This window comes from Thunnus albacares, chromosome 4 (genome assembly GCF_914725855.1).
Source record: "Thunnus albacares chromosome 4, fThuAlb1.1, whole genome shotgun sequence".
In the NCBI taxonomy this organism is placed as follows: domain Eukaryota; kingdom Metazoa; phylum Chordata; class Actinopteri; order Scombriformes; family Scombridae; genus Thunnus; species Thunnus albacares.
Genome location: NC_058109.1, coordinates 18,465,569 through 18,480,390, shown reverse-complemented (window position 1 = coordinate 18,480,390; position 14,822 = coordinate 18,465,569). Strand labels below are relative to the sequence as shown.

General features: G+C 38.8%; 2 protein-coding genes across 16 annotated transcripts in view; one reads left to right on the top strand and one right to left on the bottom strand.

Annotated features, from left to right (window-relative positions):
• Window positions 1-9,734, top strand: part of cadpsb (Ca2+-dependent activator protein for secretion b) — a 68,155-nt gene extending 58,421 nt beyond the window's left edge. For 10 of the 15 annotated variants that reach the window (XM_044349846.1, XM_044349851.1, XM_044349843.1 and 7 more), the window contains 9 exons: window positions 503-664; window positions 2,012-2,167; window positions 2,301-2,448; window positions 2,571-2,645; window positions 2,771-2,854; window positions 2,985-3,017; window positions 3,180-3,287; window positions 8,253-8,357; window positions 8,444-9,734. In XM_044349846.1, coding sequence (XP_044205781.1) covers window positions 503-664; window positions 2,012-2,167; window positions 2,301-2,448; window positions 2,571-2,645; window positions 2,771-2,854; window positions 2,985-3,017; window positions 3,180-3,287; window positions 8,253-8,357; window positions 8,444-8,620 — 1,048 coding nt within the window. In that variant the 3' untranslated portion in view covers window positions 8,621-9,734. The remainder of the gene's footprint in view (window positions 1-502; window positions 665-2,011; window positions 2,168-2,300; window positions 2,449-2,570; window positions 2,646-2,770; window positions 2,855-2,984; window positions 3,018-3,179; window positions 3,288-8,252; window positions 8,358-8,443) is intronic. The other 5 variants (XM_044349850.1, XM_044349848.1, XM_044349847.1 and 2 more) reach the window with 1 other exon arrangement.
• A 1,545-nt stretch (window positions 9,735-11,279) lies between these two features.
• Window positions 11,280-14,822, bottom strand: part of ca16b (carbonic anhydrase XVI b) — a 110,558-nt gene continuing 107,015 nt past the window's right edge. The window contains exon 29 of the mRNA XM_044348526.1: window positions 11,280-13,732. Within this exon, the coding sequence (XP_044204461.1) occupies window positions 13,586-13,732 (147 nt within the window). The 3' untranslated portion in view covers window positions 11,280-13,585. The remainder of the gene's footprint in view (window positions 13,733-14,822) is intronic.

Sequence of the window (14,822 nt, the reverse complement as noted above, 5' to 3'; positions counted from 1 at the left end):
GTCAGGGCAACGCCTAATATTTCTGTTGTTTCGTTTTGTGAACTAACCTTCATAATGTGCGCTTTGACATGTTGCCAGAAATGAAAGGCCCCCGGTCTGTTATGTTGCTGTTTATAATTTATTTGTTGTGGCTTTCACTGTTGTGCTTTTGCATTTTTTTATTTCGAAGATTATATATAAGATTTGTTAAGGTCAAAGAAAATTGTTGTTGTTAAATTTGTTTTTATTTGTGTATATTTTTTGAGGATTATGTTGCTTCTTCCTCTCACTACATTTAATACAATATATGTGTGCATCCTGAGTCCAGTTACTCTGTAGGTCTTTTCATATGATGTGTGTCTTTGACAATTACCGTCTTGTTTTTATGTGTGTTACTGTACATTTCTGTCTTCACCTACTTTCAGATTTTTCGTTACTTTTATGATGAGTGTTACATGGCTTTCTGCAGCTCCCACACCACTGTTATGGATTCTTTTTTTCTTTTTGTCTGTCTTTTCTGCAGGAGTTTAACAAGTAATCTGCCCAATGTGAATCTACCAAATGTGAACCTCCAAATTCCCAAAGTACCAAATCTGCCAGTGCCAGTAGCAGGACTATCAGTTAACCTTCCACAAATGCCTAGCTTTTCTACCCCGTCATGGATGGCTGCTATATATGACTCTGAGTGTGTATTCAACTAGTTCACTTTAGATTTATTGAGCAAACAGAGACTGCCTTGGTATGAAGATGCCCTCAGACAAAGATCATTCAAAAATGTCTTTAAAAAGAAAAATACAGCACAGCAAAATTTAGCCCTGTGTGGCTCAAATGAGAAATTAAAATTTAACATACAGTATTTTTGTTCTCTCGTGTGTAGATGCTGTTCATGTTCATGCCAAGGGCACTCTGAGAAGTGTTAGAGAAGATGGGGTTCTGCTTTCTGAAATGAGAGGCTGAAATGCTCTCATTTGTCTCAACATGCATGCTGTTGAGCTGAGGTGTGGAGATACAGACCTAAACAACAACAACAACAAAAAAACAAAAACATATATATATATATATATATATACCTATATATATACACTGTATTGCTCTGAGGCTATTTGGAGATTTACTTTACAAAAAACAGTATGTACCCATTTAAAAACATTTGCAAGATCTCGCTCTACAAAAGATGTATCTCCCAGAGTCCACCACACACATTTGCTTTAGTGGTTTTTAGCGTACTGTAGATGGTTTATGGCCGTAGGTTCAGCTCTGACCTTGACCACCTGCCAGTAGTCTGATTGGGAGGTTAGATGCTGGGTTGGATAGGAGGTGACGATAGTACAGAGAGGCCAGGTGGCTGTTGTTCACACCTGCGACTCTCTGTTTTATCTCATCGCCTCTCGACCTCACATCTTTCCTGCAACACATTCCCAATGAGCTCTACTCAGGATGCCCTAAAGGTCTGCATGGTTTGTTTGATAATTCTTCCAGGGGCCCCACTAGCCTGGGGACATGGATGTTGAGAGAGGGCCTGTGATGAGATATCAATTTGGATTTTTATTTTTTCATTTATTTATTTTTTGTAGAATCAGACCATGAATGCCTTTTTTTTTTTTTTACACGCCCTCCCTCACTTCTCCATTCCCTTTTGTCTTGACACAGTGTGATTAGATGCTGTATTTGCAGTGACTTTTACCTGCATGTGGCCACTTCACATCCCAGTCAATAACCATACTCTACAGCATGGTTATTGATTTGTTACAGTAAACCCTGCCCGCTCCTGTTCACCCATGCGCTGACTGTCCACAAACACCTGAGCACACAGGAATTGAGACAGACATTGGGACAGACTAGTCAGTGCATGGTCGGAGTAGAATTTGACTGTGTTTAGGTGTAGAGGAACAGCATCCTCCTCTGCACCTGCCACAACACCCTCTCAACCTCTCCCACCCCCTTTGACCCCTTCTCTCCAGCACGGTGACCTTTTATCTTCTAACCTGTGTGTGTGTGTGTGTGTGTGTGTATGTGTTTGGGTTGATGGCAGTAACGGCTCTGGGACGTCAGAGGACCTCTTCTGGAAGCTGGACGCCCTCCAGACTTTCATCAGGGACCTGCACTGGCCTGAGGAGGAGTTTGCCAAACACCTCGAGAGTCGCATTAAGCTAATGTCGAGCAACATGATCGAGAACTGCGTCAAGCGGTGTGTGCTTTTGTGTGTGTGTGTATGTGCTCGTAAAGAAAACAGAAATGCTTAGAGGCACCAGTGTTGAGAATGAACACTTTCCTGTATTTTTCGTATTATAGTTTGTATAAATATTTTACTTCTGTTGCAGCACTCGGATGGCATTTGAGTCCAAGCTGACAAAGAGCAGCAAGACCACAGATTTCCGCATTTCTCCAACATTATGCACCATGTTTAATGTGATGGTGGATGCCAAGGACCAATCAGCTAAATTGTGCGCAATGGAGATGGGCCAAGAGGTAAAACTTAACAGTGTGACAGCAAATGCACGTTGAAAAAATTACATTTTGTAAACTGCAGCAAAAAAGGATCTGTTAAATTGATATTTTTGTTAAAAATTCTCCTCCATTTTTTTTTGCAGAAACAGTTCCACTCCCAAATCGACGAACTGATTGAGGAAAGTGTGAAGGACATGATCCAGCTTCTGGTTGCAAAGGTGCGACCGTACATCAGCTGTGCTTTATTACAACCATTCAGGAGAAAGAAAACCCCCAGAATTGGAATGTATAAGTTATCATTTTTAAGTTGAATATTAATCCTGGTCTTTCCCTTGTTTCCTAGTTTGTTGCCATTCTGGAGGGAGTGCTGGCTAAGATTTCCAGATATGATGAAGGCACTCTCTTCTCCTCGTTCCTCTCATTCACGGTGAGATGAAGCTACAAAAACTATCAAGTACCCAAAGCTAATTTTAGTTTTATTTAGGAAAGGTTAGTGTCTGGCTGCTTTGGTTTAGACAACATTAACATTTGAAAATTGAAATTTGCTCTGATTTCAGGTGAAAGCTGCCTCAAAATATGTGGATGTCCCTGTAAGTAAAATGGCATCCTACCTCTCTGTTTACCACATAGAGCTGAACAAAATACTCATCAACAGTGTTTCTTTTCTGCCTTTTTGATCACAGTAATTTGTGGTACCACCAGTGTTTGGCCATTACTCCGACTTCTGACCCTTTTCTGTTTTTGTTTTACAGAAGCCTGGAATGGACGTGGCTGATGGCTACGTGACCTTTGTGCGCCACTCTCAGGATATGCTTCGTGATAAGGTCAATGAGGAGGTGTATATAGAAAGGTTATTTGATGTAAGTAAGATGCCGTCTCCTCCTCACAAGAAGGGAGGGGCCTTTCAAAATGTGGCAAAACAACAGGGCAGAGAGGGATAAGTCCCATTTTGAGAGCAGGAAATGTATTTCAGCCTGGCAGAAGAGGCTTTTCTGATCCTCTATCCCTTTTGGCTTTTTTCTTTTCTCTCTGTCTCTCTTCTCTCTGAACCTTAGCTGCTGCCCTCTGCATTCTGGTGTGCATTGCCACAGTGCTTTTGGGCCTTTGTGTATTAAAAAAAGGAAACTTTTATTTACAAAGAGTCCATAAAAGCATCCTCAAAAAAGGATTATCTAAAGCAGTGCTCTCTGGAAAGAACAGAAGTATCCATAGTGATCATATGCTAGCACATTGACTTATATCCTTTAGCTCACCCCTGAACTATGCTTTCAGATGCTTCCCACATGACGCATGTCAACCTCCTGAACAAATGACACTCAGCCCTCTTGGCCTCAGTCCACAGTGAAGCACCCGTGCAGTCGGGTGAAAGATGCACTGCTGGATGTGTCAGGGTGACCTAATGATGTCAAACTCAGAGACTGACATGTCGTTTACCCTTTCTCTGTTAGAGCAGTGGTTCCCAACCTGGAGGACAGGAAACCCCAAGGGGTTGCAGGATAAATCTGAGGCGCCGCAAGATGATTTACAGGATAGGAAAGAAGACGAAAAACATTTCTGCTACAGAAAATATGTTTTTCACATTTTTTCTCAATTTTTTGCTTTTTTTGTGATATACCTCCTCAGCAGTCTGTTGCACCAGTTAAACGTGTAAAATCAACAATAACTTTTACATTGTAACTAGTTTCACACTAAACTAGACACTCTGTTCAGGTGTTTGTACTTGCGCTACAACTTAACCAAGTCGACTGCAGTGAAAACATTGTCATAGAAAGTGACATTTCATCCAATGCAGCATTCAAGTAATTCAAGTAAAAAACAAATCAGAGACCTTCAATAGACTGTTTCATTGAAAAGGAGAAAGTAATGTATGCAATCATATGTGAACTAAGAAAACACATACTATTATGTGTGTTCGTTTGTACTTTGTGAAAAAGATCCCTGTGGAGTTTTCTTTTACACAAACTAGGGCTGCAACTAACAATTATTTTCATTATCGATTAATCAGTCGATTATTTTCTTGATTAATTAATGAGTCATTTTCTCCATAAAAGGTCAGGTGAAAAATGTTGATCACCATTTCCTAAAGCCCAAGGTACAAGCTGAAAAGTCTTGTTTTGTCCTGACCAGCACTCCACAACCCAAAGATATTCAGTTTACCATCATAGAAGACTAAAGAAACCAGAAAATTTTCACATTTAAGAAACTGGAATCAGAGATTTTTTTTGTAGCTATTTCTTTATAAAAAAAAGACTCAAAACAATTTAATCGATTATAAAAATAGTCATCAATTAATTTTCTGTTGATCAACTAATCATTGTAGCTCTAAGATGTATACTTTTAGTTTTTCTCATGAAAACGCCTCATGTGTATCCTTGAGGCCTCACAAATGTGTTGCATGAATTTGCTTCCTCATAAATTGTGCATTGTTTACTTCAACATTTGCTTGCTAGGAGCCCTCTTCTTCCTTGCCTTTGTTGGCACATTGCTTCCCAAAATACTGTTTTCACCGCCAATTGTCAATCGGAGTAATAACATGAAACTGGTGGCAGGACTGTGTATCATGTGTTAGTGAATGCATGATACAAACAAAACAGGAACCCATTTGTAAAAGCATTTTAAAATGTTTAAAATGTCTTCCGCAGGCAATGTGCCATAAATATTGGACAAACCAGTTAATAAGAAGTGACTAACACCTGTTCAGTGTCATTTTTAAGTTCTATTTTATTTCTTTGTAACTAACATATATGGTGAAACTAACTAAACTAACTAATTTACATATAGCTGGTACAGCCTGCAAGAAAACTATTCAAAGGAAGCAATCTGAGAAGAGAACATTGCTTTTTGGTTTAACTGCTCAAAGCTCACAGATAAATGCAACATGTGAGGAAGCAACAAAAAGCCACAAGCCACAAAGGTTGGGAACCAGTGTGTTAGAGGGTGAAGAGAGCACTGACTTACCAAAACATAATCCTAACGGGATACATTGACAGTAATGTGTCCTCCATGTGTGATTTGAACGACACATAATGCTGTGATGTGTGTGCTTCATGTCATTCGGAAAACTACTTGTACAGACCTGTGTCTCTACAGGTGTGTGACGGCTTTGCGTGTCTGACAGAGTCTCAGTTCTGTGAGGCCGTGATGTGAATTTTTATGTCTGAGAGATACTCCGAAAGTCTCCCTTTGGTTTTATATTTTTGTGTTGGCTGTAGAAGTGAGAGTCTTGTGCTAGATAAATATGATTTTTTCCTTTTTTTTTTTCGGAGTGAGGAGTGACGCTGTTGTGAAGTGGGTCTGCTTTTGTCTTTGAGGTCCACACTGGCTCCCTTGTCTCCTCTCCTGTGTTGTCAGTTTTTCTAGTGTGGAGTTCCCCCCTGTGTCCTCTGTGTGGCCCCAAAGTGCCCCAAAATCCTACTCAGTGCTGTCATGTAAAATTCTTCAGAAGATTTCTTCAAGCTGTGAAAGTTTCAGTTTTAGCGGCATTGTGAAAAATGACATCAGCTCCAAGGATATCAATGTTTTTCCCTTTCATTTGAACGCATTTCCATCCATCCATTTGCATGCATGTGGAAAAACCTAGATGTTGCATAGGCTCTACTTTATCTGTCTTTCTTTCACTAATTAATTTCAATCCTTTTTATCTTCCTCTTTTTTCTGATTAACACCATTCCTGCTGCCTCCTCTATTCAAAAAGTGGCACTTATCTCTAGTGTTGCGTTGCGTTGTTTTATCACATTATGTTGGTTGGCATGATTTTAGAGTCAAATAATCTTCCTGTGTACATCTTCTAGCATGACCCTCCTCCTCAGAGTTCTGCCTCATTTGCACATAGAGCAGTCTTCCTTAGCACGTACTCTGCCACCCACCCACCTGCGAGGTCTGCATGCACTGCACGCTCAACTCGACTGTGAAGTGGACAGGCATCTGCATATCCGGCCTCAACCTTTTCAACCATTCACCTAATCTTGATCTAAAATAAACCTCGACTGAAACCAAAAGCTCAATAACTAAAAAAAAACAAAAAACCCCAACAATTAAATCCTCACACCTCTAATTTGGACTTTTCTGCGTTCCTGCCTACTCACATGTTTAAAGTTGACTTCTTTTCTTGATATTGGAGGTATGACCACTGTTTCTATTCGACGTGGGTGCTGTTCTCTTGTAACTTTAGATTTAGACATTCTGGGAAACCACCACCCAAAGCAAAGTAGAGAAAAGGTACAAGAAAATAGCACCGCTGCTCCCTGCCTGCTAACCATTTACTCACTCTCATTCTATTTTTCTTTTGCTAATGAACTCGTGTCAAAACCATAATTTCAATTCCCCGTAGTAGTTTTCTATCTGCAGTGTAGGGTATTTTAAATGCAGCTCGCATTTCTGCTAGAATAAATTATAAATAAAGGCTAAGTAACTACCTTCAGTAACTGATGGGCCACGCAGTGTTTACAAAATATTGACTTGGAGAATTTTTTCTTTTAGCATTTCAAAGGGTCATTACATTTCGAGACAGATTACTCTGTCAATGCTTTACGTCTTCCCTCTGTTGTATTATTTTCTTCATGTAGTGGTAGTATCAGTGCTCCTCTAAAATGCCTCTTTTCAGCTCTTCAGAGTGTCATAAATGCAGTTTGTGTGTGTGGATGTCAAACTTGTGGCGTGTGTGTCTGTGTCTTTGTGTTTGGGAACTGAAACAAACAGTGAGTCCCAAATTCAGCAAAGTTTCAAACTTACTTACAATTTAATTAGATTCAGTATGTCATTATGTTAGAAATTGTATTTGGACCAGTTTCCATGCCTAACACTTAAATATCTTATGAAGGAAGTAGGTAAGCTTCTATGTTTAATTAATTTAAAGGCCCTGAAACCTATTTTTCCAAATCAGCGTCTCACAGTGAATGATGCAGCACTACATTAAAATCAATACCACTCTCATTTCTGTATGCTAAAGATGTAGCTGGAGCCAACAGCTAATTAGCTTAGCTTGGCAGAGAGACTAGAAACAGGAGGAAACTGCTGGCCTGGCTCTGTCCAGAAGTAACAAAATCTGCCTAGCAGCACCTCTATAGCTCAATAATTAAAATAATCTGTAACAATAACTGAAGTGTGAAAATGACAATTCACAGTGTTACGGAGGAGGGGGGGGGGGGTTGTCGTCAGATTTTGTTACCAGACCGCACCACACAGTCCTGAGGCAGATTTAGAATCTCTTAAATATGAAGAAATAACACCTATGAATTTATTTTCTCCAAACTTTATATTTGATTGTGGCTTATTTAGTCGTTAATATTAAAGTTATAGAGAAATCTTTAAGATGTGAAAGTTTTCAGGGACTTTAAAAAGACTAGATGGAGACAGAAGGCAATCTGAGTGGTGAGAGTTTAAAATGCATGATATAAAGAACCACTTGAATCAAGCATATAGTGTAGGTGACTCATTTTAGCTGTTAATATTTGTTTATCTGAAACATTTCTGCATTCTTACTTGTATACAGCCTGCACTACCGATTGCCAATTCTGACACATGAAATGCAAGAATGTCTGTCTTGTGAACGGGGATAGGGACTCAACATAAATCCTCACTAACTGGTATACGCACTGTACACGTGGGTGATATGAAATGCAGCCTCTCATGTATAAACCTGCCAGGATGTTTTTATTGAAGTGACGCTTAAAAACACACATGAGGGTGCTTGAAACTTAATGTTACTGTCTGTGTTTAGTCGTAGCTCTTTATATGTGTCTTCAGGGTTAGTTTTACGTTATGATGTCTTGAGTATGTGTGTGAGTGTGTGTTTTGCTGGAGAGTGTTGTGTTTATGTGTTTCAGCAATGGTACACTGCCACCATGAACCTTTTGGGGACCTGGCTCACTGAGCGCATGGATCAGCAGCTGCATGTCTACCAGCTTAAGATTCTCATCAGGATCACAAAGGTAACATGTAAGACAAATGCCCAGAATGCTTTGTGTCCATGCGGAGACACCTGTGCTGATGTACAGTATCTCTCCTCCTCCTGCAGAAAAAGTACCGGGACTTCCGTCTGCAGGGTGTACTCGACTCCACCCTGAACAGTAAGATGTACGACACGGTACGCAACAGGCTGACCGTGGAAGAGGCCACTGCTTCAGTGAGGGAAGGAGGCATGCAGGGCATCTCCATGAAGGACAGCGACGAGGAGGATGAAGAGGATGACTAGAGCCCGTGTACTGACACTCCAGCCCTGCCCCTGAACCCCTCACCCCGACCCCCCTTTCACACTTTTGACTTTAGCCTGGTTACCGATGCATGTACCAACTCAGATAGCCACTCTAGGACCTCTTTGTCAGCTCGAAATGCCTATGAAGGAACTAATAACTATAAAAATAGTACTTATACTGAGGAAACTCAAAATAAAAATGTTAAAAAATAACCATGATTGGCAGTTTAGCTGTGTCATGATAAAGATAGCACCTATCTTTGATTCATTCATTTCTAAATTCATTTCTATGTGTTACTAAGCAATATGGAGAACCATTTGTTTGACAATGTTGAGTGAGATTAATAGGTGTGTCCCTGTCCAATGCAAACCTATATGGCGCTTCTTTGTCGTATTCTACATTCATTAATGGTACATTGTCGTGATGATGAGTGTGTGGACCCTTTTATTTGTCTTGTCTGTTTTTAAGTGAATGCCAACTGCTTCAAACTGAAAATAAACCTCTGTATTTGTTTACGGCTGTTACAGATAAACTGTTGTCTACTCACTGTTATTAACATCGACAGTAAGTCTAGACCTGCATTTTTATCATGTGTCAATGCTATGTGATCTCATCTCAATTACTAATTAGACATGGTTCAACGGGAATCTTTGAACTTCAACGAGAGGGTATTCTAGAGATGCAATATTCTCATAGCTCCATTTTGATAACTCGGGAGATTCTATTTTTATTTCAACATTAAAAGGCCTTGAAACAGGTTCTATTTTAATTGAGTTGCACTTTTACAGAGAAAAGAGCAAAAATAATTTTTTTTATTAAAAAAAAAGTTGGTCTGTCTTTGTTCTGTAATTGTGTAGAATGAGATGTCTGGCATTTGTTTGGGTCTCACTGTTGTTTTGTATATATTATATAAATATATATATAAATATAAAATGCTGTACATTGCATTCTGAGCCATCGCTGCATGCCTGTGGGTTCCCACCCTCCCTCAAATGCTTTCTGTTTTCTGTGTGAATTAGCTGGTGGATTCATTCTTGCTTTTGCCTTATGAAAGCCAACAGTTGTAATATGCAAGAGCTGTGGCCTCGAAATAAAAATTATTGTACATGTGCATCCTTTGTCGTGTTTACTAGCTGCTCGTCCACCTGACACACAATTATAGACACATTTAACTGTCTGCTGACTGACAGGATGAACAGGATCCTTATTCACTTCAAGTCAAAACTCCATCAGTAGTTTCATGTAATACAAGGATGCAGTGCATCCAAACCCAGACTTTATTTTATGTATAGCAATACAATATACCTATTAAATAACACTATTACACTATTATATGGTATATAACAGCATTATAGGAATATACTGCTTTGATACCATCATATGAACATTTGATATGATGGGCAAAACCATTTCATCCTTTATTTAAGTTACAAAATAGACTCAAAGGACGGGTTCACAATGTTTCAGCTTTGTCCTAAAACAGCGGTCAGGTGCCCAAATGAACATTGGTCCATTCTTGCTGTAATCATTCCTCCTGTTCATACTGACCATCAAGAGATCCCTACATAATGCTCTTTCAATGTAAGTGATTGGGGACGAAATCCACAAGCCTTCTGTGCAAAAATATATTTAAAAGTTTGTCTAAATCTAGATATCGCTCAAATTTTTAGTGCCAAATTTTCTTTTTGATACAATCCTTCCACAATAGCTGAGCAGGAAAACACCATCGAGATACAAAGAGGGAAGTGGAAGATATCCACTTTATTTGACTAACTCAGACAACTGAAGCCTCATATAATCTCCAGATAAGATGTTTTTTGCACAAACGAGGACTGTGGACCATCACTTACATTGAAAGTGCAGTATGAAAGGCTCTATTAATGGCCAGTATGAACAGGAGGAATGATTACGGCAAGAAAAAACAGTTTCAATGTTCATTTGGGTACCTGACTGTTGTTTAAAGACAAACTTGAACAATTGTGAACCTGTCCTACACGTTACAAAGTAGACTTAATTACCAACCTGCCTATAATGCACTTAGGCTAACACACTGGATCTCCAGACCATTAAGCAAATGTCAGGAAAATCTGGTCAAATATCAGCATAGACCTCAGAGGAGCAGAAATGATTGTGGTTATTGGGGATTTGCTGTGTAGATTTGGATAATAAATTTTCCACAAAAACACAATCTGTTACAGGGCACTTTACAAACCAAATCTCTGTATGAAAATATAAACTTCTATGAGCACAAAGGTTAGGTGAAAGACCTTTGTTTTTTTTTGAAGTGAAAGTGTGCAGCTACTGAACTCGTGTTTTAAATGAGCATCAAAATATCAAACAGCCACACAGTAACGCTGGCGTTCATAAAAGGAACTAAATCAAAAACAGTTGCTGCAAAGAAAAGTTTTGTTGTGGTAGTGAAGTGATCTGAAATCTAGACGTTTCTCCAAATGTTGGAGATTTTTTGTTGTATTGAGGAAACTCCCCTTTGACAGAGAAGTGGGTGTTCACAGAAGAAAAAAAAAAACTTTTCACCATAGCATACACTACGAGTATATGCACAAATCAATCAAGAGAGAGGGATGTTCAGGGTTTAAAAGGGCTTGTAATTATAGCCACAAAATAGAGGAGACAGAATATCAGCCCAAATAAAATACAATTTACAGTCTGAATTTAAATCTTCTTATTGTCTAATGTGAGGAAAGCATCATGTACTCTGATTATGTAAGGTGAGTTCCTGAGGCTAGAACAGAAACATGCTTAACCGTTGTTAAATTCACACCTTTGACACTGGAAATCTGAACTGCAAGATTCAACAAGTTTCGATTTAAACTCTAGTTGATTAAATGGATCGCAGAATAAAACCACTTACATGTTGAAAACTGGAACCACATCTTTGGTTACAAATAAAGCATCAATCCCCCCGCCCCCCAAAAAACAGAAACTACACTGCCTTTAAAAAGTGTTCACCTCCCTTTGAACCTTTTCATGTTTTATGAAACTCTGAATCACAGTGGACGAGGTTTTTTTGAGACCGATCAACAGAAAAAGACCCTTTAATGTCAAAGTGAAAACTATTTTCTAAAAACTGATATAAACTATGTATAAATAAATCAATGATCATCCATATTTCATTGAGATCGAATCACTGCTGCATCCCTTAATTGAATAAGTTGAATGGAGATCACTTGTGTGAAATTAAAGTGATTTTTGGTTAAAAACCACACCTGACTCTCAAAAGTCCATCAGCTAGTTTTTTCTAGCAAAAAAACTACATCATGCGACGGATAAAAAGAAATTTTTCAAGGCACTGAATATCCCTAAAATTATCATAAAAATGGAAAGGTCGTCCTCAAAAACTGAGTGTGAGAAGAGGCCGCTAAAAGGCCAAAGGACCTCTGAAGGAGCTGCAGGCTTTCAGGCTGAGACAAGAGATGTTGCCCACTTGTAGCTCTCTGGGCAAGCAGCAAAGAAAAAGGCTCTTGTGAAAGCATTTGGGAGTCTCTGCAACGCAGTGGTTTTTATGGTTTATGTTGAGTGTTAGCCAAAGCCAGAAACAACACCACCATGAGGCCTGGTGATGCAGCATCATGCGATGAGGATGCTTCTCTGCAGCTGGCCGCTGTGAAGGTGGAGACTAATATAAATGTATTTACATACAAAAGAAAAGCTGGAGGAAACTCCAGATGTGGTGTGTGAGACGACTGCAAGATTTATTTACCATCGAGACAAATATAAACCCAAATATGAAGCCATTACTGCACAGGAACGTCTCTAAAACAACAATGTTGACATTGTACAAAGCTAATACAGACCTATCCTCATTGTCTCAAGGCTGTAATTTCAATTTTGTATTTCATATTTGCACATAATTTGAATACATCTGAGGAAATTTGTTTTCACTTTGACATTAAAGTAGTTTTTCTGTTGATCAGTGTAAAATAAATTCATAATTACATCCACTTTGATTTTTGATGTTTTACAAAGAATAAAGCATGAAAGTTCGAGGGGGTGAAAGTGTTTTGTAGGCAATGTACTGTGTCAACATGAATACCTACAATATAACATTTGTTATCAGCTTTAAGCTTTGACAATTGAGGTTAGAAAAGCTGTGTAAAATGCTTCAAAAGGAAAAAAAAACAAACAAAAAAAAAAAACACAAATGGAGCTTTGTAGACATTTCATGAAAAGCTACACAATCTCTACAACAAGGCCAGTGGACAAATAGGCAAAAGTACTAAATTAAAAAAAACAAAAACAATGGCTGGTTATTAAGGATATAATATATATTACAAAACAATATAACAATATGAATCCCTGTAAAAAGCAATAATAAATGTTCACATTAGATGTTGTAACACGTTAACAAAATAAGCCATAAGTACATTTTACAAGACAGCAGTGAGATATTTGGACAGTATATGAATATTAGGCAGGTAATAATAGTCTTTTCACACATGATAAAAGAGCGTCGCCCATGTGAAGGGGAGCATCACAAGTTAGTTTGATCAAGGTGACAAAGTGACATAATGCATGCTGGGCTATGTTGTGATGTGATGTTTTGTTTTGAGACATTCATGGGAGTGGATCGCCTTAACTCATCCTGGTCTTCATGCTTCAGGTTTGTTTCACTGCGAGTCCAAAGATCCCAGTCGTGTCATGTTGCCGGGATTTAACGGTGATAAAGTTTCACTCACTGGATTTAGGCAGTAACACTGATAGTATAGTGCAAACTGGACAGAGCTGCTTTTTCCTCACGTCAACTTAAAACAGGTGCAAACGCTCAGCAGGATAACATTTAAGACAAGAAATAAAGAACAAAAACATAAATATCAAAAAACCTTTATCAGTATAAAAAGTAATAAGGTTATTCATTTAATCAATAGTCTGGCAAAAAAGGCCTCAGAAAAGTTCTCAGATTTTTTTTTTTTTTTTTTACAAATTAAGTGCCTGTAAGAATGTCCTCAGACGAGCGACTCCATGCTCTCTGCAGGGTCCGACTCGTCTGCAATCACCACCACCCCATTAGTGTCCATGTGCATGGGGCTCAGGCCACACTCTCTGTTACTGACCAGGCTGAGCATGGCTTTGTAAAGGTACTGGTACTGCTCCTGTGCACATAAACACAAACACACAACAGGTCAACATGATCACATCCTCTGACATACTGTAAATCTGTGAAAGATCGAGACATTTCTTTAAAAACTGCGTTAATCAGTATTGCTAAAACTGAATAAAATAACTGGAATGTGTCAGAGGTCGCTTGTAGTGACAAAACAAACAGAATGATCGCCTACCTCTGTGGCTCTATGGTGCTCTTAAGCCTCCATAGCTCATTGTTTTTTGTTTTTTTACAGCCACACATTTACTGAATTATTCATCCATGTAGGTAGGTAAAACCCACTATAATCTACATGCCAAGAACCAAATGGTAAAATTTAACAGCTAAAACAGAGCTAAAATTTATCAGCTGATATTTGTTTTTTTTTTAAACAAACACTTTTTTGATGTGGGTGCTTTCAATTTGGCTCTCAAACCTGCCTTAACTGATTTTTTTGGCAGTGGAAACAAGTTATGAACAATACTGACAGATAGTATCTTAAGCTTTTAAGTTGATATGACAAACTTGTTAGCAAAGAGTTGCTTATTTACACATCCAGCAGTTACAGAGCAACACTATCATTCATCTGGAGTTGTGTTTTTGGCCACTTGATGGTCCAATGACTCTCTTTTAGCTCTATTTTTGGTCTCTATGAATTCCAGAGGGAAATATCTGGCTCTTTAGCTGCTAGATGCTCTACCAGCTAGCCACTAACTATGTTTACTGTTGGTGCTGAGCAGGTAGTGAACAGTGGGTTTTTAGAGCTTTTTCTCTGAAAACAGCTGCCTGCTGTGTCCGAAAATTATGCTATGAGAGGGCTGAGAGTGAACCAAAACAGAAAAGTCACAGCTGGACAGCTAGACAATGAGCTGAAACTCACTACAAAGCTCCGTAAGGCCGAGGGGAGCTGCAGAGCGGGTGATAATTCTCTGTAGGTTCATCACAATGAGCACCACCTCTCACATTACACATTGTCATTTCGATACATTGTTACCCCAAAAAATATCAATTATAGCCGCTTTAAAAAATAGTGACAAAGACATGTACTGAACAGGACATTTTATAGTCAATAAATTTGTCAGTGCTCTCTGGTGGACAGA